Below are 24,059 nucleotides of genomic sequence, written 5' to 3'. Positions count from 1 at the left end.
ATACCTCATTATAATTTTGATGTGCATTTCTCTAGTAGTTAGCGATATCGAGCATCTTTTCATGTGCCTGTTGGCCATCTGTATGTCTTCTTTGGAGAAATGTCTATTTAGGACTTCTACCCATTTTTTGATTGGGTTGTTCTTTTGATATTGAGCTATTTGTGTATTTTAGAAATTAATCCCTTGTTGGTAGCATCGTTTGCAAATATTTTATCCCAGTCCATAGGTTGTCTTTTTGTTTTGTTTATGGTTTCCTTTGTTGTGCAAAAGATTTTAAGTTTAATTAGGTCCCACTTGTTTATTTTTGTTTTTATTTCCATTACTCTCGGAAACGGGTCCAAAAAAATATTGCTGTGATTGCTGTGATTCTGCCTATGTTTTCCTCTAGGAGTTTTATAGTATCCAGTCATACATTTAGGTCTTTAATCTATTTTGATTTAATTTGTGTATATGGTGCTAGAGAAGTGAACAACTATATCTGAATGTGAGAGTATTCTCTTCATTAATAAAAATAATTAACAGGGAAATCTAATACAAAAGTGACCACAGGCATATGGGGTCTCATATTCAAGGAACTTGAAAAGAAAGATAAAAGAACACACCCCTGAATCTACTTTTGGTCACAAACTGTTTCCTGATACATATGTACCTCTGTATATAAAGTCAAATTCTAACAATGAGAACTATTTAACTACATTTTCAGATTCAAAAGATTGCTACAAACTCACCTCATACACAGCAAGATCTATACCTGCATAAGGTATGATGCCTAATAAATTGGGAACGTAACCTTTGTAAAAAGCTCCCATGCCTTCATGTTTCAAAATCTTCTTGGCACAATCAAACATCCCAGAGTATTGTCCAGTTTTGCCTACAGCCAGCCTGGTTTTCAGAACCTGGTTATGAAAGAATATAATGAATATTATTATTCACATCAATGCTATCATCACAGAATTCAAAAGACGTCACTTTACAAAGAACAAATATCTAGCATATATTGTCACTCAAATGACTGTCCAGTTTGTTGATGTGTTCTCTCTCACAAATTATCTCTCTTAAGGGTCTAAGACCAGGGCCAAGAAGATCCCTTTTGCTGTAAAGATGATCTGAATTAGGGCAGTAGCAGAGGAAATAGAAGATAATCTATTGACATCTTAACAAAATTGTGATGTATTAGATATGGAGGGTGGGGAAAATGGTAGCGTAAAGGATGATCCCAGTGTTTCTAGCTTGGAACTTGGGATGGGGCCGGCAGAGAAGAGGGAAGGTGATGCTATTAACTGAGATGGAGGATATAAGAGGAAGCCTAGGTATTGAGTTAGGATATTTTTTGAGGGGTGTGTGGAGTAATATGAACAATCATATTCAGATGCCTGCAAGGAAAGCTATATTAATATGCATACCACAAAGGTGAAAACTAACAGTATTTCTTAAGCTTATCAGTTATTGAAAACGCTTTGTCATATCAATAAAGATATCCACATCTACAATATTATTCTTGCTCTAATGCAGGAGTTGACAAACTTTTTCTATAAAGTAAATATTTTCGTCTTCGCAGGACTGAAATACCAGGTCTCTGTTGCATATTCTTTGGTATTGCTTTTTTGTTGTTGTTGTTTTTAAACCACCTTAAAAAGGTAAAAATATGGAAACCATCCTTAGCTCAAGGGTTGTACAAAACAGTCCACAGGTCCATGGTTTGCTAACCTATGCTCTAATAAAAGGACGTCCAGTTAGGATTACCACCACCTAATCAAATTCTAAGGTTCCATTACGAACTTTATGGTACAGAAACTCTTTGGAGAGGAATGGGTGCTATAATTCTTATCAACACTATGGGAGCCAGCCTCCAAGATGGCCCCCAACTATCCCTGCCTCCTGGTATTCACACCATGTGTAGTCCCCTTCCACACTCTACCAGGGGCGGTCTTTGTGACCAACAGAATAGAGCAGATGTGACCAAAGATTGCAGCTTCTATCCTAGGTGCTCTCTTTGATAACTGATTTGGAAAAACCAGCTACCATGTTGTGAGGATACTCAAGCATCCTATGGAGAGGACCCTGCAATAAGGAACTGATATCTTCAACCAACAGCCAGGGAAACCTGGCAACAAACACGTGAATAAGCTTGAAAACAGATCCATCCCCAGTTGAACCTTGCAGTGACTGCAGCCCTGGCTGACACCCTGCTATAGGCTGTGAGAAACCCTGAGCCAGAGGAACCCAGCTAAGCTACACCCAGATTCCTGATCCACAGAAACCATGAGATTATATATACTTGTTGTTTTAAACTGTTAATCTTGGGATAACTTGTTACACAGTAATAGATAATAATACAAACACCGTTAATGCAATCAGACTTCACAATGGTACTTACCTCCATAGGATAAATAAGTGTCTGTGCAGTTGCTCCAGCCATGGAACCAGAAACGAATCTCTCAAAGGTTCCTACTTTTTGTCCTTCCTCAGTAAGCAACTTCTTGTACTGTGTAAATAAAATTTTAAATGCACATTAATACCTGCTACAGAATGAATTGTGTTCTTCCCCCCTCTTCCCCATCCCCCCCCACAAATTCATATGTTGAAACTGTAACCTCCAATGTGATAGTATTTGGAGCTGAGGCCTTTGGGAGGTAATTATGGTTTGATCATGAGGTGGGGCCTCTCTCTCTTTCTCTCTTCCTTTCACACACATGCTCACTCTCTCCCTCCTTCCTTCCCTACCCCTCACCCCTCTCTCTCTCTCCCCCCAACATGTATGCACCAAGGAAAGGCCATGTGAGCACACAGTGAGAGGGTGGCCATCTGCAAGCCAGGGAGAGAGCCCTCACTGGAAACTGAATTGGTCAGCACCGTGACGACAGACTCCCCAGCTCTAGAACTGTGAGAAATAAACTTCTGTTGTTTAAACAATCCAGCGTATGGTATTTTGTTATGGCAGGCCAAGCTAAGACAATACAAAAATACAAATCATCTCCTAGAAATCAATTGACAATATGATGTTTCTCAAAATGCACATTAATTATTAATTGTTAATGCACTGCATTAACAATATCTAACAGAAAAGCAAGGTTTGAATGCTAATACATTCAGTTTACTGGACAGTGATTTTCAAGTTAGAATTCCACAAAACACAGATGATCCACAGAGGGGACCCGGCAGCTCCTTTGCTAAAACAGATTCATCACAACGTTCTTCCTCAGATGCACAGGTTAATAAAGTGTTCACAGTGTTTAGATATTTTCCCCATAGTTTTCCTTTTTTTAAGATGAGTTTATTTTCACCAGTATAAGTAAAACTAATAAATAAGTGACAAATATTAACAAAACAACTTAGAAAGACAGTTTTTGTAGGTAATACATTTAACCATACTAACATCTCGACCCCAGAGCCCACCTGGCCCACCAGTACTAAAGCAACCGACATGGCTGATCTGGCCAAAGGGGGAAATCTGGCACAAATGCAGCCGAAATACCGATAGGGCAGGATGTTAACATCATGGGCTCCACAGTCAGGCAGACCTGGGCTTGAACCCTAGGTCTATGTGGCCCTGAGCAAGTTTATGAACATGTCCACATGCAGTTTCCTCATCTGTGATAACCCCAGTTTCACGGGGTTGTTGAAAGAATTTGATCAGATAATACACGTAACAGAGCACAGCGCTGGGCAAATGGCAAATGTTCAGTAAATGTTATTGTTGTTGTTGTTATTACTAATATATTCAATATTGTCTTTCTACAACTTGGAAAGAAAATCTCTGTCCGAACACAGACTGTGGTTATAAGCCAGGTAAACCAGATTCCTTCTCCTAGAAATGTGAGGTGGGTCTACAGGTATAATTAGGCACTGACACCTGAGGGAGAAATGGATAAAGCAATAGAGAAGCAGACACATGGAGAAGGGACAGGTCAGTGAGGTTCCACTTTCTGCACTTCCTGAGGCTCCTCCCCTTAATGCCGCAGGCACCTCCAGCCTGCTTCCCTGAGCCAGTCTCTGTTCCTTGGGATCCAAAGAGCTCAATGCAAAAACACAGGAATACTTTCTCCTAGTAAAGCTGTGTTTCTCTGCTCATGATAAAAATTAAATATATTATGATTTCACAAAGTTCCCCAAATAGCAGATATCTGCTTACCCCCAAAGATCAATGTTTCCACAGGTTCTATTTCCTGAACTGCACCAGAATGTTAACCAAAACTCCCTTCTGCATAGGCCCTACTGATTTTCCTGCATGTCAGATTATCACAATCATTAAATATAATTTATTGAAAACCATCCTGCATATGAACAGGAACCTCAGAGACATCGTTTACATAGTGTACCCCCATCCCAAAAGCACCTATCAAAAGTATTCTTTAGTGATTGGTGAATAAATATTTAAAGTGTAGGGGTTTGGGGCTCCTGCACCCCAGAACATACAATGCACAAAGGTAAGAGTTGAGGACAGAGAGCCTGTACAGGGTTAGGCAAAGGGACAGGTGCTTAAGACTATGTCACCAAGCTTAATTCCTACCCCAGAAAGGAGGTAACAGTCACAGAGACTTTAAGTGGCTTGCTCATGGCCACAGAATTTGACTTTCTCAAAGATGACTTAGCTGTGCTCTCAAAGCCAGCCTAAAATCCTTTTCAGGATTTTAATTTTCTTCCTTCCTTTCTTTCTTTCTCTCTTTCTTCCTTCTTTCTTTTCTTTTCTTTCCTTCTCTTCCTTCCTCCCTCCCTCCCTTCCTTTCTTTCTTTCAATTTTCTTTGTTTCTTTCTTTTTCTTTCTTTCCATCCATCCTATCTATCTCAACTCTCTCTCCATTTGTTAGAATACCTATTTCAACCTTCTCCATTCTCCTCCAGGTTCCAATACCGCTTCCTCCCTCATTCTCAAAAAAAGTCCTTTCTTGGGAACTCAAGGAAGAACAGAGAGGCCACCAGGCAAGGATATCTTGGTATTCCTGCCCACTTCCCACACAATCACCCACATCCACTTATATCTTTTTCTTCCCGAGCTGACATGAGAACAGTCCTCCACACAAAGGCTAATCCTGCCAGCAGACTGCTTAGTACCCATTTCTCCCCCAGCCCCTCCACCCCCCACTCCCTAGTCCACACACATACTTCCTCTGAATACCTGCTGCACTTGTCGTCAGTCTCTCTCACTTATATTTTTTAACCTCCTTCTTTGTATTGACATGCTTCCTTCAGCCATAGGCATGTCATCAAAATGAAACGTATCAAAAACCAACATGCTTCTAACCTATCACTCTCTCCCTCTTCTTTTCTCCTTCCCTTCACTGAAGTCAAGCTCCCGACAAAGGTGTCTACTGTCCAGTTTTCTTCACCTCCTGTTCACTTTAGCTCATTTCAATTGGTTTATCATCTCATTACCTCACTGAAACATTTATACCAAGCTTTCCCATCTCGGAGCTGGTAAATTCTGAAAGGTAAACTGTTTATTGTATTTAGTACCCTGCAGTATTTGACCCTTCATGGAACCCTCTTCTTCCTCTGACTTCTAGGCCGTCACTTTCTCTGGATTTCCTCCTGTCTCTTTGGCTTCTCTTTCTCGGTCTCCTCTACAAGTTTCTCCTACTTCTCCCTGGACATATCCCCAGAACTGTTCTCATCTATAAGCCTTCCCGAGGGCTCCATTCCAAAGGCTTTTCACCTCAATCACAACCTCCCTGTCCTACTGGACAGCTCCTTGTACGTGTTACAGAAATAGCTCAAACCCAGCATGTCCAAAATGCAACCTGTCGTTTTACCTCAAAATCAGTTCCTCTTGTTCCTCTTATTGTGTTCTCTACATACTTAGTTGCTCAAGTTAGAAACCAGAGTATCACCCTTGATTCCTCTTTCTCACCTCTACATTCACTCAGTGAGTTCTGTTGTTTCTATTTCCCAAAATAGTTTTCAGTTCATTTCAGTTTTTCTTCAATCACTACAGCCGTCTCCTTATACTGGTCCTCATCATTTCTTACATGAATTCCTGAAATATTTCCTTAAATAGTCTCCCTGCCTCAACTACAGCCTCACTCTCTTCCAATACCTCTTCACTTTTTTTCCACATTGATCTTTCTTAAATGTAAATATATTTATTCCACTTCCCTATGTAAGATGCTTCAATAACCCCCTCACCACATTCGGGATAAAATCTAGACTCCTATCACATCTGGCTCCTGCCTATCTGTCCAGCCTGCTTTCATCACCATCTTCCCGGACACACACTCCACTACACTTAAGCCCAGTGGACCACCTTCAGCTTCCTTAGTGAGTGATGCTCTCCTGTGCCAACATTTCTGTCCACAGGCTGCTGCTTCTGCTCAAATACCCATCTTCCCCTTCATCTTAATGGACTTAAGACTCACGCTCATTCAATGAGGATTTACCGGCACTGGGCAAGGTGCTGGGAACACACACCTGAAAACAGATCCTGCCTAAGGAAGCTCACAGTCTCCTTAAGAAGAGAGATAAGTACTGAGATCATCAGAATTCAGTGTGAGAGTGCTAACAGAGGGAAACAAAGGGAAGGTGTCCTGGAGGAAATAACTCCCGAGCAAAGTCTTGAAAGATGTTCACCACCATATGACCTATAGGAAGAGGAATGGTGTGTGTGTGTGTGTCACTGGAGTGGGGGGTGGGGGAGGGATGACTGTAAAGTACCCTTGGGATATGTAAGCGGAGATGCACAGATATGCAGTGCTCAGGTGGATGTGCAGGTATAGAGATGAAGAGAAAAATGTTAGAATGGAAAGCAGTTAGAATGCAGATGGCAGCTGAAACCATGGGAACACAACACCGTACTGCCACCCTGTTCCTGATACAACTGAACTGCTATGGCAATGAGGACCCAAATGGACCGCAGCTTTATCCCATGTTGATGTGTTTAAGAGAGCTGCGTACCAGGCTGAAAATATTCTTTTCTTTGTTTTCTAAGCTATTAGTTATTCAATGAACAAGACCTACCTGAATACAAAAGTAAGCTAGTTAGGTACTCTGGGAAATTTGAGAATATATATGGCATAACATTTATGCCAAGGTAGTTTACAATTTACTGGGATAAACAATGGGTTTTCCATTATCCGATGGAAAATTGGATATTCTGTAAAATAGTACTCTAAGGAAACCAGGCAGGAGAGGCATCAGTTTTGGTTGGGATGCTTAGGAAATGCTTCTCATAGGAAGCTGGGCTTTGGGCTTAAGAGAACCCCAAGGGATGAAAGGACCTTCAGCAGGGGGCAGAAAATGGACAGGCATAATAGGTCCCAGAGACCACAAGACCAAACTGTGCAGAGAGCTTTCTCTTGATCTCTAAGAAAAGTCAGCATGCAGTAATTAAATATTGTGAAGAGGCCTGAGAAAGGAGCCTGGCTGGATGCCTGTTGGTAGTGTTCAAGGTAAGAATCTGCTAAGTAGCATAAAGTATAATACATACATTTGCTTGCAATAATACAGACTTTCAAAAATATTGACTTCCTGCATATGGAATAATGGTTTTATACTTGAATACTTATTTAATTTAGGGTCTGGTTTTCCTATCATAAAATCCAAGTATGTGATCAGAATAACCTACAGGTATCTAAAATGCTAGCCCTTACTAGTCGTGATATGTATCTTCAAACATTCACAGAAGGAAAATATACTTCCCAAAGATAAGCTGCAATTAAAGTCATGGAGGCTAGATTTTCTTCAATGTTTTCTTTGCTTCTCTATTTCTTAAGCCAAGAAAAAAACACCACTAGACTTTGTAATCTTCTCAAGAGTATTCTGTTGCTCCAGAACAAAATGTTCTCCAAAATTATCAAAACTCTATTTGAAATAATACAAAATATAAGGTGGGATTCAATTTCAAGGTTCTTATCATCTATGGTTAACAAGGATGGAAGAGATAGTGGAAAGAATAATTTTGTGCGTGCTTAACTAGACAATTCTGCTAATGACAAAGAGAAGCCAAACTCTAAAATCCACTACTGTATTTCCTCTTAACACCAAGTTATGCTGAAGCAGCATCCTAATATCTGAGCATCCTAAACAATCTAAGTCAACAGAGAAGCTGATTCAGAGGTAACTGCATTCATTCATTTACTCATTCACTCACTCATTCTACACTTACTGAGCACTTATCACACGCCAGGCTCTGTCTAAATGCTGGAGTGCACGGAGAAGAAGCCAAGCCCCTGCCTTCATGGAGCTTGCACTCTAAATTCAGCTCAATTTTATAGCAATGTCAAATTACACAAAGGACTTCAACTTAAAAGTTTTCCTTCCAGATGCTGGATGGGGATACTTTCACAAAAAACTTATGTGAGTGTGCAGCTTCTATTCTGAATTCAAAATGAATAAGCTAAAATCTTACGTTTCCTTTAAGAGCTACTTAGAAAAGAACACAAAAGTCTTTTTAAGTAATATGAAATTCAGAATTGAGTCATGAGGGATCTCTGAGGTTATCTAGTCTAATCTCCTATAAGAGAAATTCCTCATGGAGTATATATGTGGAAAATTATCATGTATTAAAATAATAATCTAAAAAGCATTGTATGATAATTGTTATTGAATCAGTTTATTAACTCCCCTTTGTTAACAAATTCCACAGGTGATAACTATTACCTGTTCATATGCCCAGAACTTAACAGCTGTCTCAGGAGCAATTTTAATGACATTTGTACCATTTCCTCTCCAAAGTGAGCGGATACCTCCCTCTTTCACCATCTGTCGAAAGCCGCCATATATGTTCATTTTCTCTGATTTTGAACCATGGACCTAAAAACAAAAGCAAAACGATATTAAATACTGGTGGGATGTTATTATTACTATTTCTAAAGTAACCATACAATCCACTCTCTTTTCTTCAGTATTATTTATTACTGCATGAAGATGTATTTGAAAATAGAATATAGAAGGCTGAGAAAATATATAATGGGAAGAACTATTACCATCATTTTAGAAGCCTGACTCTGAATCTAAAACTAAGAAAAATCGTAACCCTCAGTGTGGGAAAGCAAACAGAGAAGGCATGATCAAAAGTAAAATTATGAACAACGTTCATAAGATAAAATGAACCAACTTATTATTTATTAGGCTATGGAACACCCTTTGGAACATGAGCAAGTTCAGTATAAGAAAAATTAGAAAAATATACTGAATGTAATATATTATCCCTCCCCCTGAGAAGTAATACTGACTTGAAATATAAATGGGACTCAAAACAATCTGGATGTTATGTTTATCAGAGCCATAGAGAATAGAATACACACAGCCTGACACCAAAAATAAAAATTGTAACTTCTACAGCTTATCTCGAAATCTCATGTACCAAATGCCTAACCCAGTGAATACTGATGAATTACCTGGCTCATACTACTGATGTGATAGTTGTTTAAATAAACTAGACCTTATGCTTGTCTCTATATAAAACTGATTAAATCTAATAAACCAAAAGTAATTAAAGAAGTCAGCTATTCTTCTGATTGTTTCTGCTTACACAAAATGAGTGACTACTATTTAAACAAAAACCAAGAAGGGAGGAAGGGAGAGGCTGAAGACTAAAGGTCAGCCATGAGGGCAGTATGTGATCTAGTCACAATAAAAACTCTGGACACCAAAGACTCAGGTGAGCCTCCTTGGTTGGTGTGCAACTCTGTGCATATTGTCACACGCCAATGTCAGGAAGTAATACATTCTGACTCTCTGGGGAGAAAACAACAGAAACTCTGCATTTGGTGCTTCCCTGGAAGCCCTATGCTCTTCTTTCCTTGGCTGATTTTAATATATATCCTTCAGTGTAATAAACCATAATCATGAGTATAAAAGCTTCCAGTGAGTTCTGTGAATTAATGAATCTGAAGGTAGTTTGGGGAAACCCCTGAACTTTCAGGAACAAAAGTCTAAATATATCCATTTTATTTTAAATAAACTTCACAATAAAATACGACAAAGGAAAAGATGAATGCTTATTCAAGCTCTCTCAAAGTGGATTTACTATTGTTCCTAAAGAAGAACATACAGGCCGATTCCCTCTCCTTTTTTTTAAAAGCAGTATCTTTACCCCTAAACATATTTTGAGATGTAGGTACATTCTCAATGGATGCTGGTTTAAAATATTGTCAGAAATCATTTTGTACAGAAATCTAACGGCAAATATAAAAAGTGCTGACCATAGGTATAACAAAATAACTTTTAAAAACCTTTTTTAAGCAGCTAGTATATTCTAGCAGGGTGTTCCAGCCTACCAGGCATTTTCCCATACCTTACATTATTTAATTCTTACAACCACCCTTGTTAGATATTCATATTCCCATTCTAGAATGAAGGAAAATGAGGCCTCAGGGGTTTCATGCAGTCTGAGAACCATGAGCTTTAGAGCCAGAAATACTCCATTCCTTGTCTAATTTGTTGTAAAGGAAAAGTTATTTAACTCTCTGAGCCTTGTGTTCCCCACAGATAATATGAGGATAAAATCCCCCCATGCTGGGTTACTAGAGGATTAAATGGGTTACCATAATGAGCACCAAATAAATATTAATCCTTTCCTTTTCCTTTCTTTTCACTCTGACCAGCCAAGCCTACACTGCTAGTAAATAGGAAAGTCAGCTTATAAACCCAGGTCTTTCCTGCCAACCTCAGCTTTAGAATAATTTTTTAAGTTACATCCTTGTTCCAAGATTCTAGATTTCAGAAAAACCCTCTTTTGAGAAAGAACATAAAATACAAGGAAAATATAAGTAATTTAAGGAGAACCCTACAATAATGGCTAGAGATTTCCTTTTCTAATTAAACATTTGAATAGTCACAGAAAGCCAAGATTAAAAGTTCATCACACACGTGTACCAACAATTTAAGGTTTGGTCAAACACTGAAATACTTAACATGGACTGAATTTAGGATTAATAGCAATAAAATTGAGAGATTTCTTTTTAAAGAAATTTTTAAACTTTTATCAATGCACCGTATTTCTCATTGTTTCAGAATATTTTGGGCAAACTTAGACAGAAGATCGCAAAGCTCACCTGCATCATGACTTTCAGACGATCCAAAGGGGCAGTGCTTGTTCGAGAGACGGCACCAGCAACACCTCCTGCCAAAAGCTGCCTCCACCACTGCCCCGACTTCTTTTCATCTTCCGTGAATTCATCTGGAATAGTTAAACTGTCTCCTATGTCAATACCCTGTTAAAATGGAAGAAAGAGCCCCAGGCTCCATCAATTAAAGACAGATCATTCCAGAAGGTTTGCTTCTTTGAAAGAAGAATTACATATTTTATAATTAAGATCAGCTTCAATCCTTAGAAAGTACTATACTGAACCAATCTGAGCATATAGGCAATTATAAGTAGCCTATTCACGCTAAATGAAGTACAGTATCAGTCCGCAAGAAATGAAAATTAACAGTAATTACAAATTTACAAAACCAAAAATCACAACTTTTTTCTTAATAGATTCAGAATAACTTTTCTCTTCTAGGTCTAAGTCAGAATGAAAGAGCAGCATTTGATCAGAGGTAGTGAATCCTTAGCTACAGAAAGAAAATAATTTGTCAGTTCTTAAAGATACACACTTTATCTCAAAATTATATCCACATTATACTTTATAACATGATATGTGCTCTAAAGATGTAAATAAAAATTAAATTAAAACTGTAATTTGAGTACCCCTAAACTCATTTCCTATATAGACTGTCTGTAAATATTTTTATAAATCTGACTTGTCATTTAAAACATGCAATAGATTCTATATAAAATTTAGCTTACAGGGAGGTATTGTTTAAAATGATCTACCTTCCAATCTTCTCTAAATATTACTATAGGTTACAAACATAGCTTGACAAAAACAAAATTCTATAATAATATTTTTCCAACTTTATTATCTAAATGATTCTAGTGTAAAAGATTTTATAGGTAAGAGTGTCAGGGTAAGGAGCTTTGCTATAGTAGTAACCCTCTATTTCTTCATTTTACAATCAATAAAATGGATACATGATTGTAGCCTCAACCATTACTATCTCCAAAGATACAATAAGAATTTGATTATGTAAATATGACTTCACATAAGTATAAAATTTGTCAAGGCAACTGAACTACAAATATAGTATTATTTTATACTCATAGTTGAAAAGGCATTAGTCACCAATAATTCTACAATGCTCTAGGTAAGTTTAGGCATTGTTACTAGTAACAATGTGAACTCTAGGCTTCATTTAGTGCATATAAAATGTACTGAAATCCAGGAATACATATAGAAGTCAAGCCCATTAGAAAAATAAAAATTCCCTCAAAGAGTTCCCACTGTTTTCAGGAACAGATTGCAGAATGAAATGAATTTCATTTACCCCAGGATATTTCAGTAGGATATTAATGAGATTTAATTAAAATTTGAAAGTTTAGAAGAATACAGATGGATAGGTGTGCAATATTAAGCAGATGAGCCAAAGATTTTTTAACCTTCCATGATTATTATTATAGGTGCCTTAAGCCAGAGATAAATGTAGGTCGTTGACTGAACAAGCAAGTTTCAGAAGGGATCTTTGGTCATTATCAACCACGAGGTACTGAGATTACTTAGGCAATATATTATCTGTAAAAGGTAAAAGCCCCAGGACTTCTCTGGTGACGCAGTGGTTAAGAATCCTCCTGTCAATGCAGGGGACACGGGTTCGATCCCTGGTCTGGGAAGATCCCACATGCTGCGGAGCAACTAAGCCCGTGCACCACAACTACTGAGCCTGTGCTCTAGAGCCCACAAGCCACAACTACTAAACCCATGTGCCACAACTACTGAAGCCCGTGTGCCTGGAGCCCATGCTCCACAACGAGAGAAGCCACTGCAATGAGAAGCCCACACACCTCAACAAAGAGTAGCCCCTGCTCGCTGCAACTAGAGAAAGCCCACCTGCAGCAACGAAGACCCAACACAGCCAAAAATAAATAAAATAAAATTAATTAAAAAAAAAAGCTTTAATATACTCTGAGTATACACCTAACAGACCACGTAGAACTTTACAAGTTAAAGAGCTACTGAGACGGGTACCATGGCCCATAAGTGTTACAGAGTGCTTTTGGATGATAACCATACCAATTGCTTATAGCTCCAAATAAGTATAAATTAATACATAAAGCGTACTCACAGTAGAATGTTTCCAGAAACGGATAATTTCCTCAATGTCTGTAACAGGGTTAAATAAGAAGTAGTCTCTCCATTCATTCCAGTCCACTGTCATCGTCCCATCAGCATCGATGCTGAAAATAAAAAGAAGCTGATTAAAGAACAAAATAAAATGTATAAATAAAACTAACATTATTGGCCATGTTGCAGAATGACAGTTTCTCTTCCAACTTAATATTCTTAAAAGGTTTTTGGAAATGGCAACAAGCATTTGATAATCTGTTTTAATCATTTAGATAAAAATAGACCCCCAAATTACAGGTCTCACTAAAGGCTACTTTTGGTGCTCTGTCAAACTCCAAGTCAATGAGCTATCAAACACTAATGTTGGAAGTTAAAATTGGGGGGGAGCAATGAATGAATTTATGATCGATTTTTTCTTACACTGGCTCAAGAAGATAGTTCTTAATGTTCTATTGTAACATTTGGATGTGACTTCAGAATATACTCAAGATACACTATCAATTTCCTTCTCCAATTTTCTCTAAGCTAAGAAAATTACCAATGATTGTAAAAAATAAAATCAAACTTGGTGATTGGGCCATCTGAGTCTTAAGAAATCCTGGTACCTTATCTTCAACATTTAAAATTAGCATATTGTAGCCTTGGATATTTTTCATTAACTTTTTGCTTATTTTAGTAGGTTCTTGGCAATAATGTCATTTGTACCTGTTTATTTTCCTAAAAGCAACTTTATAAACTGCCCAGGATTTTGATAGTTTTGTTCACTACTGTAGACCCAGCATCTAAAGTGGGCAGTACAAAGAAAGTGCTCATTTATTTATTGAATTAATGAATATATCTGAAAAAAAAGTTTTGGTGTCTCCTCTGAATTTTATATTTATTCTATGACTTGTGTGAAAGTGATGCATAAAGATGGCAGTCAGATAAAATGCTATTTTCAGATATTTATGATTATATTTTCCAGTGCCACTTTTTACTTTGATTGCATACATGAAATTACACTTAAACTTTCAATTGTCCCATCACACAGGTGTTAACATTCCATATTTGCATAAGAGTCCTAGTTACTACTGATGTTTATGACACTATTCTTCTGGGTTAAAATATTTATAGCTCTATTTTTTAATCACTATTTGCTATTTTAATGCAATTGTTTATTGTCTGACCCTACCCCTCAACCCCCCACGCACGCATGCAAGCATCCTCCACAAGGCAAGGATTTTTTATTTTATTCACTGATATGACCAAAGTGTCTAGAACAGTGCCTGGCGCAGAGCAAATATTTGTTGAATGAATAAATGAATTCCAAACTCTGCAGCTTAAAGCTGCAGAACACTTAGTGTTGACAAACTTCTTAAATAAGATAGTCTCACTGTGGGTTTAAATTGCGTTTCTCTTCAACTTACTAACGAAGTCGAGCATCTCATCAAATTCATCTGCTATTCATGTTTTTCCCCTTGTGAAATGCTTGTTCATATCTTTTGCCCATTTTTCTAATGGGTTGTGTCTTTTTCTTAAATATGTATAGTTCTTTATATAGTTGATTTAATCCTTCAAGTTATAAATTAGCAAGTACCCTCTCTTTGTCTTTTCATTTTATTTATAGTGTCCATGAATAGATGCTCTTAATTATAATACAGCTGAATTTATCAATCTTTTCATATACGGTTACTGACTTCTGTATTTTTTTAAAATAAATTCTTCCCTATACTGAGATATAGACATTTGCTTCTTTTTCCTCTAAAGGTATTGCAGTGTAACTTTCACATTTAGTTTGATTTTTTTAAATTGAAGTACAGTTGTTTTACAATATTATGTTAGTTTCAGATGTACAGCAAAGTGACTCAGTTATATGTATAATTTTTTCAGATTATTTTCCATTATAGGTTATTACAAGATATTGAATATAGTTCCCTGTGCTATACAGTAAATCCTTGTTGCTTATCTATTTTATGTATAGTAGTTTGTATCTGTTAATCCCATACTCCTAATTTATCCTTCCTACCCTCCCTTTCCCTTTTGGTAACCATAAGTTTGTTTTCTATGTCTGTGATTTCTGTGCATGGCGTGAGGCAGGTACCCAACTGTATTTCTGTCTGCATGGATAACCAGGTGCACCAGAACCATTTATTGCATAGTCCCTCCTTTTCCCAGGGATTTGCAAAGCTACTTCTCTCATGTGACAAATCCCAAATACGGCTGGGTCTGTTTCTGGGATGGTATGTTCCACTTGTCAAGTTGTCTATCTGTGTAGCAATACCACTATGTCTTAATTATAGCTTATAACAACTCTTTGATATCTGATAGGGAAGGCCCCCAGCTCCTTAGGGTTCTCCGAGAATGTCTTGGTTATTCCTGGGCCTGTATGGTTTCATTTTTCTCTAGAAATGTTTCATAGCCCAAATGCTGGGGCAAAGAGAGCAACTGAGAGGGTGGTTCAGGATTGGGGGAAAGTAAGTAGGAGTGGTGGAAGGAATCAATCAAGAGATTGACAGACTGGTGGAAATGAAGGGGCCAGAGATCTGTAAGTCAAAATGCAAGTACCATAGGAGCCAGACAGTGTAGAATCTGGAGGAAGAAGGGTCAGAAGGTAGGATACAGGCTTTTAAGACTTCAGACGAGGAGTGGCTTCAAGTTATGATACAATCCTGAGAGGGAGCGGGCTGCTGAAGCAAAATGGAATAAAAGTCTCAGGTGTGTTGAGGAAGGCAAGGAATACTGACGCTAGAAAGAGGAGTCACCAGCACGAATACTGAAGTTTCCTAGGACTTAAAGAGAAAATGACTATTTGACAAGGGCCAAGGTCCTCAATAAATGTGGAGAGGGAGCTAGAGATAAGAAAATTAGAGGAAAGAGGGATGGAGATGAAAGCCTAAATGGAAAATGGATTTTACTTGAGAGCGGAAGATAAAGATACATGAAGCACACATGTTTGGGAGCGACTGCCTACCTATTTCAGCTACTCCCCACCCATATCGTCTACTGAAAAAGTAGAACTAGGAGGCTGTATTTCAACCAACTGATTCCTATTCTCATACTCTGATGACTCAGCCTCACCTGTTTCAATCAGCACCTTTCAGACTTCTCTCCCATGAATTCAGTTTTGAGTATACTAAGAGACAGTGAAATGGCAGAAAGGAAGCTGACATTTGGAGGTATTACGAGTCACACTGATGGCCGAGCACTCAAGGGAAGGTCCGTGATTTCCACTACTGAAAACACAATCAGATTCTGCCTTTTAAAACACTGTCTTTTAAAACACAATCAAATTCTGCCTTTTAAAACACTGTGAGATAATAGAAAATATATAACTTGGTCTCTGTTCCCTGTTCCTGGCAAAAGCCCCTAAAGCCCTTGTAATTTCCTAAGTGATAAGAGCACTAGGGCATCTTTTGTTCTAATGAGGCAACTCTGAGTGGGCTCCTGGATGGCTCCTGGATGAGGGCTGGTCACCAGAAAAACCAAGTCATGATTAGAAGCTTGGAATTTTCAGCCCCCTTCCCACCCCCATCCCACCCCAATTCTCCAGAGGGGGAGAGGGACTGAAAATGGAGTTAATAATTGAGCATGCCTACATGAAGAAGCCTCCATAAAAATCTCAATAGCACGGGATTTAGGGAGCTTCTGGTTAGCAAACACATCCATACACTGGCAGAGTGAAACACCTAACTCCACAAAGACACCTGTGCTCAGGACCCTCCCAGGCCTCTCCTTACGTATCTTTTTGTCTGCCTGTTCATCTGTATCCTTTATAATATCCTGTAATAAACTGGTAAGCATAAGTAAATGTTTCGCTGAGTTCTGTGAGCTCCTCTAGCAAGTAACTGAACCCAAGGGGGAGAACGTCACGGGAACCTCTGATGTGTAGTCAAGTCAGGCAGAAGATGTGGGTAATCTGGGTACCTACTACTTGTGATTGGCATCTGAAGTGGAGAGCAGTCTTGTGAAACTGAGTCCTTAATCTGTGGGATCTGACACTACCTCCAGGTAGACAATGTTAGAATTGAGTTATGTTGTAGGACACCCAGCTAGTGTCAGCTAGAATTGCTTGTTGTGGGGAAAAAAACCCACATATTCAGTGACCAGAAGTTTCAGAAGTGAAGTGTTTTGTGTGAGTGGTAAAGGAGTCACGTAAAAGGGAAAACAGAGCTTCTTCTACTGCACCAGCCCTGGAGGCCTTGAAAGAGTTTTCCCATTCCTACACTTTAGGTATATGTGTACACACAAAATGAAAAGTGAGAAAAAGGGGAGAAAGATATTGAAAGTACATAGTGAGGAATGGTAAGGTACAAGGATTTGTTTTAAGCCACACTTACAAAGGCAGATCTCTAATACAGGATACTAAAAGTAAAAAAAAAACAAAAAACTGTCAATAGAGGAAGAGCTTACCTTTGAAGAATCAACTCTGCTTGTTGTTTAGAAATAGTTAGACCTAGTATCTGGAGAGACTGGACAATTTCAGAAGCCTCAATTTTTCCTTTAAAAAATAAAAATTATAAACTTAGAACTGATAAGGACCTTAGAAATCATGAATTTCAAATCTCTCACTTTATAAGGGAGAGGCTTGGACTGATTAAGGTAAAATTGTGAATTTAGATGAGCTATAGATTTGCTTAAGTACATATTGCAACACCAACTCAAATTTCAACAAATACATTAAACAAATATACACACATTATTTCACTCAAAAATCATAACAGCCTTGTAGGTAAATAATGACATTCCATCTAAAGAAAAGACTGAGAGCGTACATGGCCTTACCAAGAAATGACATTAAGAAGCAGCAGAACTGAGATTCAAATCAAGATACTCTGACTTTGAGGTAAATTCAATTAAGCTAGGATCTATTAATTTTAAAGCATGCATTTCTACATTTTAATAAATGATTAAGCATTTATTATACATAAACATGGAAGGCACTGAGTTAAAAGAAAGTAGAAAATGACTAAATGAAGCCAAAGAGTGTGGAATATTCTTTTGAGAAATCTGGCAATAAAAATAAAGCAGGATAGTAGGATGATGGAAGTAGGAAAATTATTATTATAAGAGCAATTAGAGCATGCTGTAGAAAGGAGAAGAATCAGAAGAGAAGAAGAAAGAGAAAACATAAGCAATAAATGTAAGATTGCGTTTCCCTCAAGCATCCCACAGACCCATGAGGATCCTAAGACTAAGATGCATGGAACAGGTAAACAGACCAAAGGGTCTGATGCCAAACCAGGATTAACAGCAAAGTTCTCCAGGAAAAGAGGAAGACAAAAATTACTGTTAGTGGTGAAAGGAAAGATTCCCTTTAAGGGAAGGACTTTGAAGGAATGACAGGATTTGGAGAGACTTCTCCCAGGGAGAAGAAAGGAGCAGCACGAGAATCTGGACAATGTAAGAGCAGTTAGAGGCGTCACCCTGTTAGCGATGAAATTTTTCAAATACCACTCTGAATAATCTCCTTTATGGTTGCACTTTCAGAGAAGTACAGTTGATTCTCATTATTCACTGTAGTTACTTTCTATAAGGTCACCATGAACACAGAACTAAAGAACCGAACCGCTGTTCCTAAGGGAAATACAGGGTTAGGCTCCTGTGCCTCTGGTCACAATATTCTCATCAACTAATCAATACAAAACCTTGTTTTCTGTGTGTTTCTGTTTAAAGACACCTTGCTTAATATATATTATTGACTCATAAACATTGAACTCATGGTCAACAGCACTATAACTCATGCCTGAGTGAAGCTTTTCTGACACACCTATTTTCTTCCAAAGGCACGTCACAGCCTTCCCACATTTAGGAACACTCGACAGCATTTCAGCACTGTTCTTGGGAGCCATTGCAAATAGTGAAATCACCAATAAAAGCATAAAAATGCAAAAAACATGGCATCAAGTAGACTGCAGAAGGATTTGTGTACAATAAAAAAGCTAAAACAAGAACGCAGCGCATCGCCTCTCTCTATCTCAGCTTTAGAAATGTGCTCACCAAGAAAATGAAATTGGTGGCTGCTCAGCGCAAATCCATGAATGACTGCAAAAGCACTGTGAGTACTGATTTGGGGGTTATTTATGGAGTTAAATTTTAGCAAGTAGAAAAATTCTCAAATACAGAATTCATGAATAATGAGGATAGACTGTATATGCTTTGCTTTAAGAAAGTTTAATAAACAGAAGTATGAACCTATAATGAAAAAGTGTTTTTAAATTACAAAAACAAGATAAACTGAGGGGAAACTGTTTGTATTTATTACAAATTTTATCTTTAACACAACATTATAAATCAACTATACCTCAATAAAAAATAGAATAAAAATATTTCACCTTTAATTATTTCTTCTGGTTCATTTAGAATTTTCTGAAATGGACCATTGATACATGCATACTGTACGTACTGAACAATCAGCCTCTACTTATCTGGAGATGATCATGAGGTAACTTCATCTCCTGCTACTGCCTGCCCTAACACTATATAGACAGTCCCTTCTCTGCAGCTGAACTTTAGAGGGTTCAGGGTGGGATGAAAGTTTGTGGGAAGAAATAAACTTGATTGTAAGAATTGAATTTTGCTACAAGATTGGACTAAGGTGGACTTGGAACATACAATGTAAGGTTTACGGGTGGTAACAAATATTCTAACAGTACTACTTTCCACCACAAACTCAGCTCTTCCTGGCCAAGTCACACATTTGAACGATCATCAAAACCATTCAAAGGGTTTAGTTGTTTCTTTGTTTGAAGAAACTTGCCTTGAGTCTAACTGAAGTTAGTGTTCAGTAAAAATCAGGGATCAACAAACTATAACCCTTTGGCCAAATAAGGCCAGTTGCCTGCTTTTGTAAATAAAGTTTTATTGGAACACAGCCATGCCTACTCATTTACATATTATTTATGACTGTTTCTGCACTGTGAAATCAGAAATGAGTACCTGCAACTGAGATCACACAGCCCACTAAGCTAAAATACTAACTGGACTTCTACAAAAAAAAAAGTTTGCCTATCCCTGGTATGAACCATATTTTCTCTCAATTTATTTGTTTAACTTGTTTCTTGAATAACAAATCTTGAATGAAATGGCCTTGACCACTCATGCGTGGGGAGGGGTCTGAGGCTGCATTATACATTTTTATTTTATTTTTTTATTTTAAATTTTTTATTTTTTTGGTACACGGGCCTCTCACTGTTGTGGCCTCTCCCGCTGCGGAGCACAGGCTCCGGGCGAGCAGGCTCAGCGGCCACGGCTCACGGGCCCAGCCGCTCCACGGCACATGGGATCTTCCTGGACCGGGGCACGAACCCGTGTCCCCTGCATCGGCAGGCGGACTCCCAACCACTGTGCCACCAGGGAAGCCCTGCATTATACATTTTTAAAATAAATGCCCTCTTCCTATCAAAGGTTGCCTCTGGTGATAAGGGTTTGATAGCTCTTCCCTTTCTCCTACAGTGGCCTTTACTTCTTGCTCCACATGACTGGAACTCTAACTCCAAGCTATTAATCTAAATAGAAAAACTATAAACCCAATCAGAAGGTATGTATTTAAACGTCTATCTGCTATTTTCTTTTTTAACTTTCAGAATCAGAGCATCTTCTTTGATCACATGTAATTCTTTCAAAAAGACTATCAAATATAAGATAATCTGAAAGTTGTTTAAATTTTAGAATATATAATACTCATGCTTAGTATGAATAAAAATAACTCTGTTGCCCAGAGAGCAAAAAAACATAATTATTATTTTTAACCCATAGCTTTAAGTTCAAATCAGTATAAGGTTCCATAATTAATATTTTACAAAGGCCCTACTCACAGTTTATGATTCATTAGGCAAAGCTACATATAACTTTTCTTCACTAAAAACATTCTATATAAAAATCACATTACTAAGAAAAACAAGTATTAACACAAGTAATAATTATCATCTAAAAATAGACTGACTAAATATACATTGTTTTAGACTTTTGGAAGCATGAGATGTGCTTCTTCATAGCTGGTGATAAATAGAAAAGAAAGACACACCATCATTATTTTTGTCCAAACTCTTAAATGCCAATTTCATTTGTTTCTCATGGTCTTTAAGGTACTTCATAAATTCTTCAAAATCCAGCTTTCCATCTTTGTTGACATCACCAGTAGTAAAAATTTTCTACAAAAAAGAAAAATTAGAGATATTTTTATATGGGTTAAAAATACTAGATGTTTTGTACATCAAGCAGATTGGCTGTTTTCCTATTAAGACTTGTATTTTATAAATCCCAAGATAGAAGACAAAATCTTGACCTAAATTTAAATGTTTAAAATAGTATATTTCCCTTTAATTTCCAAAATTAAATAATCTTTTCCTAAAGATGATTCTTATAAAAAGCTGTCATATCAAACTGTCTATCTCTATTAAGAAAAATCATTCCTTTTGAGAAAGAAATAATATATTATTTCACACAAATATATGTATTGATATATACACACACATAATATATATATACATAATATATATGGGTACAATATATAAAGTTGATAATACTATATATATAATTATATGAATACAACAATATATAAATGGATACTATATATATATACACATATAATACTATATGTATTATACATACACATATGTACATGTATAATACTATATATTATATATACATATGTACATAATAAATATATACATAACACTATATATGGACACACATACATACACAAGATAAATGTATTACAGTAATCCCAGGTTGGGTTAACATATTTTTTTTAATCTTGTAATTTACCACAGTAACAGAATAAAAAAGAAAAGTCATGTGGTTACCTTAATAAATGCAGAAAAACATTTGATGGATTCAATATCATTTGCGACTAAAAACTCTGAGCAAACTAGGAATGGTGCTTCCTCAAACTAATAAAGGGTATCTACAAAGAATTCTAGCCTTTTTTGTTTAAACTAGTATGACTAGGATTCTCTTATCTGCAACCTAAATGCCATCAATTATTACAGTTTTAAAAGCAAATACATTTGTAGTGTCACTGAAAAATAATTATTGCTATTTAATTACCTTTACAAATTAGACTGAGGATGATTTTCATCTGGAAATTATTTTCTGATTACTCAACACATACACTGAGATTTGCATAATCCAAGAGAAAATGTCACAGCATTCTGGGGCCCCATTTATGTACTGAAGTTTCATCTAAGAAGTTTATATTTTGGTCAATGAAAATAACAGTGAACAACTATCATTTTAGAAATTACAAGTTAAAGGACATCTCTAACGCTATCTTTGAACAGCCTGATTTTTTTACCCATATTTCATTAGCCTTTGTTACGGTAAATAAAGATTCCCAGAGTTACAACTGTCTAATGACTCTGACTTTTGAGTTTTCTTGCCTATTCCTCTGTGGAAATAAAGACCAGTCAAAGGAGAAAAGGAAAGGCTGTTTATTCTGAGATTACTATAGCAAGGAAGTCAACCACTGTCACTTGTATTTTGGCTCAAAGGCAGGAAGAAGAGTGGGAAAGCTTTATAGTAGAAAAAAAAGGAGTTTTGGGGTGTGCCCTGATTGCAGACTGTTGGCCTGGGAAAACTGTAGGTGGGCTAAAGCAAAAGTGGGGCATCCTGTGTGATTGGTTAGGGGGGCATATTTGGCTTTTTCTGGTTGGTCCTAAGTTGGAAGCAGGGACAAAAATTGGGGAACATGTCAGTTATCAATTAATTTCTGGCCATTTGGGGCTGACTGTTACACATGTTATTGTTTAGCTTCCTGGACTGTCACTAGAGATAGCATTCTGGCTTCCAGTAAGTCTGACTTACAGCGGGTTGGCTTCCTGGATTTTTTATTATAAACAAGGGGTAGTTTTCTGGGTAGGTCTTAGGTCAAAGTTCAAAATTTTTTTAATTGAAATATAGTTGATATACAATATTAAGTTAGTTTCAGGTGTACTACATAGTGATTTGACATTTGCACACATTATGAAATTCAAAGTTCAATTTTAAATATGGTCTAACACTGTCTATTTGCATATTCAGTCTCTCACCTTTCACAGCAAAAAAACAAACCAAATCAAACATCATTCAAAAAATCTGTTATCAGAATAAAAAGTTGTATCTTTTCTTTCTTAGTAGTATGTAAGTACCATTTCTATACTTAAAAAATCAATTGAATTCTCAATCTATATAAATAAACTTCTACTATGGAATCTGGAGACATGGGGGTGAAAACTCACATCAAAACTTCCTAGAGATGTGACCATCACCTGAGGAAAAGCCACATCAGCTTCCCTGAAATATACGGTTCTATGTGGCTGGTGCAGAGACTGCCAGAGTTTTGATATGTGAGACATCATCAGTCATAAAAAGCCTTTATATGGCTCACACCACCTCTTACCAAAAACAAAAGACAAATATGCAAAAAAAATTGTTTTGATAAAGAAAAAATGTGTTTTAAAGGGTTAAACTTGTTTATGGCATAATCCTGAATTTCTTATGAAAGGTTAGTTTGTATCAAATAAACAAATATCATACAAGTCACATGTGAAAATCTAAGTACAAGAGTAGCTTTAAAAAAGCATGAAGGGAAGATGGCGGAAGAGTAAGACGCGGATATCACCTTCCTCCCCACAGATACACCAGAAATACATCTACACGTGGAACAACTCCTACAGAACACCTACTGAAGGCTGGCAGAAGACCTCAGACCTTCCAAAAGGCAAGAAACTCCCCATGTACCTGGGTAGGGCAAAAGAAAAAAAGAAAAAACAGAGACAAAAGAATAGGGACGGCACCTGCACCAGTGGGAGGGAGCTGTGAAGGAGGAAAGGTTTCCACACAATAGGAAGCCCCTTCGCGGGCGGAGACTGCGGGAGGCGGAGGGGGGAGCTTCGGGACCGCGGAGGAGTGCACAGCAACAGGTGCGGAGGGCAAAGCGGGGAGATTCCCGCACAGAGGATCGGTGCCGACCGGCACTCACCAGCCCGAGAGGCT

The 24,059-nt window shown here is 37.5% G+C and overlaps 1 protein-coding gene across 1 annotated transcript in view; it reads right to left on the bottom strand.

Annotated features, from left to right (window-relative positions):
* Positions 1-24,059, bottom strand: part of SLC25A24 (solute carrier family 25 member 24) — a 59,218-nt gene that overhangs the window by 17,589 nt on the left and 17,570 nt on the right. The window contains exons 2-8 of the mRNA XM_022584187.3: positions 21,109-21,235; positions 17,496-17,583; positions 13,105-13,216; positions 10,992-11,150; positions 8,593-8,745; positions 2,378-2,485; positions 729-896 (exon numbers count right to left, since the gene is read on the bottom strand). Of these exons, the coding sequence (XP_022439895.1) occupies positions 729-896; positions 2,378-2,485; positions 8,593-8,745; positions 10,992-11,150; positions 13,105-13,216; positions 17,496-17,583; positions 21,109-21,235 (915 nt within the window). The remainder of the gene's footprint in view (positions 1-728; positions 897-2,377; positions 2,486-8,592; positions 8,746-10,991; positions 11,151-13,104; positions 13,217-17,495; positions 17,584-21,108; positions 21,236-24,059) is intronic.

The sequence above is a fragment of the Delphinapterus leucas genome, chromosome 1 (genome assembly GCF_059928025.1).
Source record: "Delphinapterus leucas isolate spDelLeu-1000000601 "Yukka" chromosome 1, BTC_Dleu_Yukka2, whole genome shotgun sequence".
NCBI classification, from domain to species: domain Eukaryota; kingdom Metazoa; phylum Chordata; class Mammalia; order Artiodactyla; family Monodontidae; genus Delphinapterus; species Delphinapterus leucas.
The sequence above is the reverse complement of the archived record's forward strand: the minus strand, read 5'-3'. Positions and strand labels throughout refer to the sequence as shown.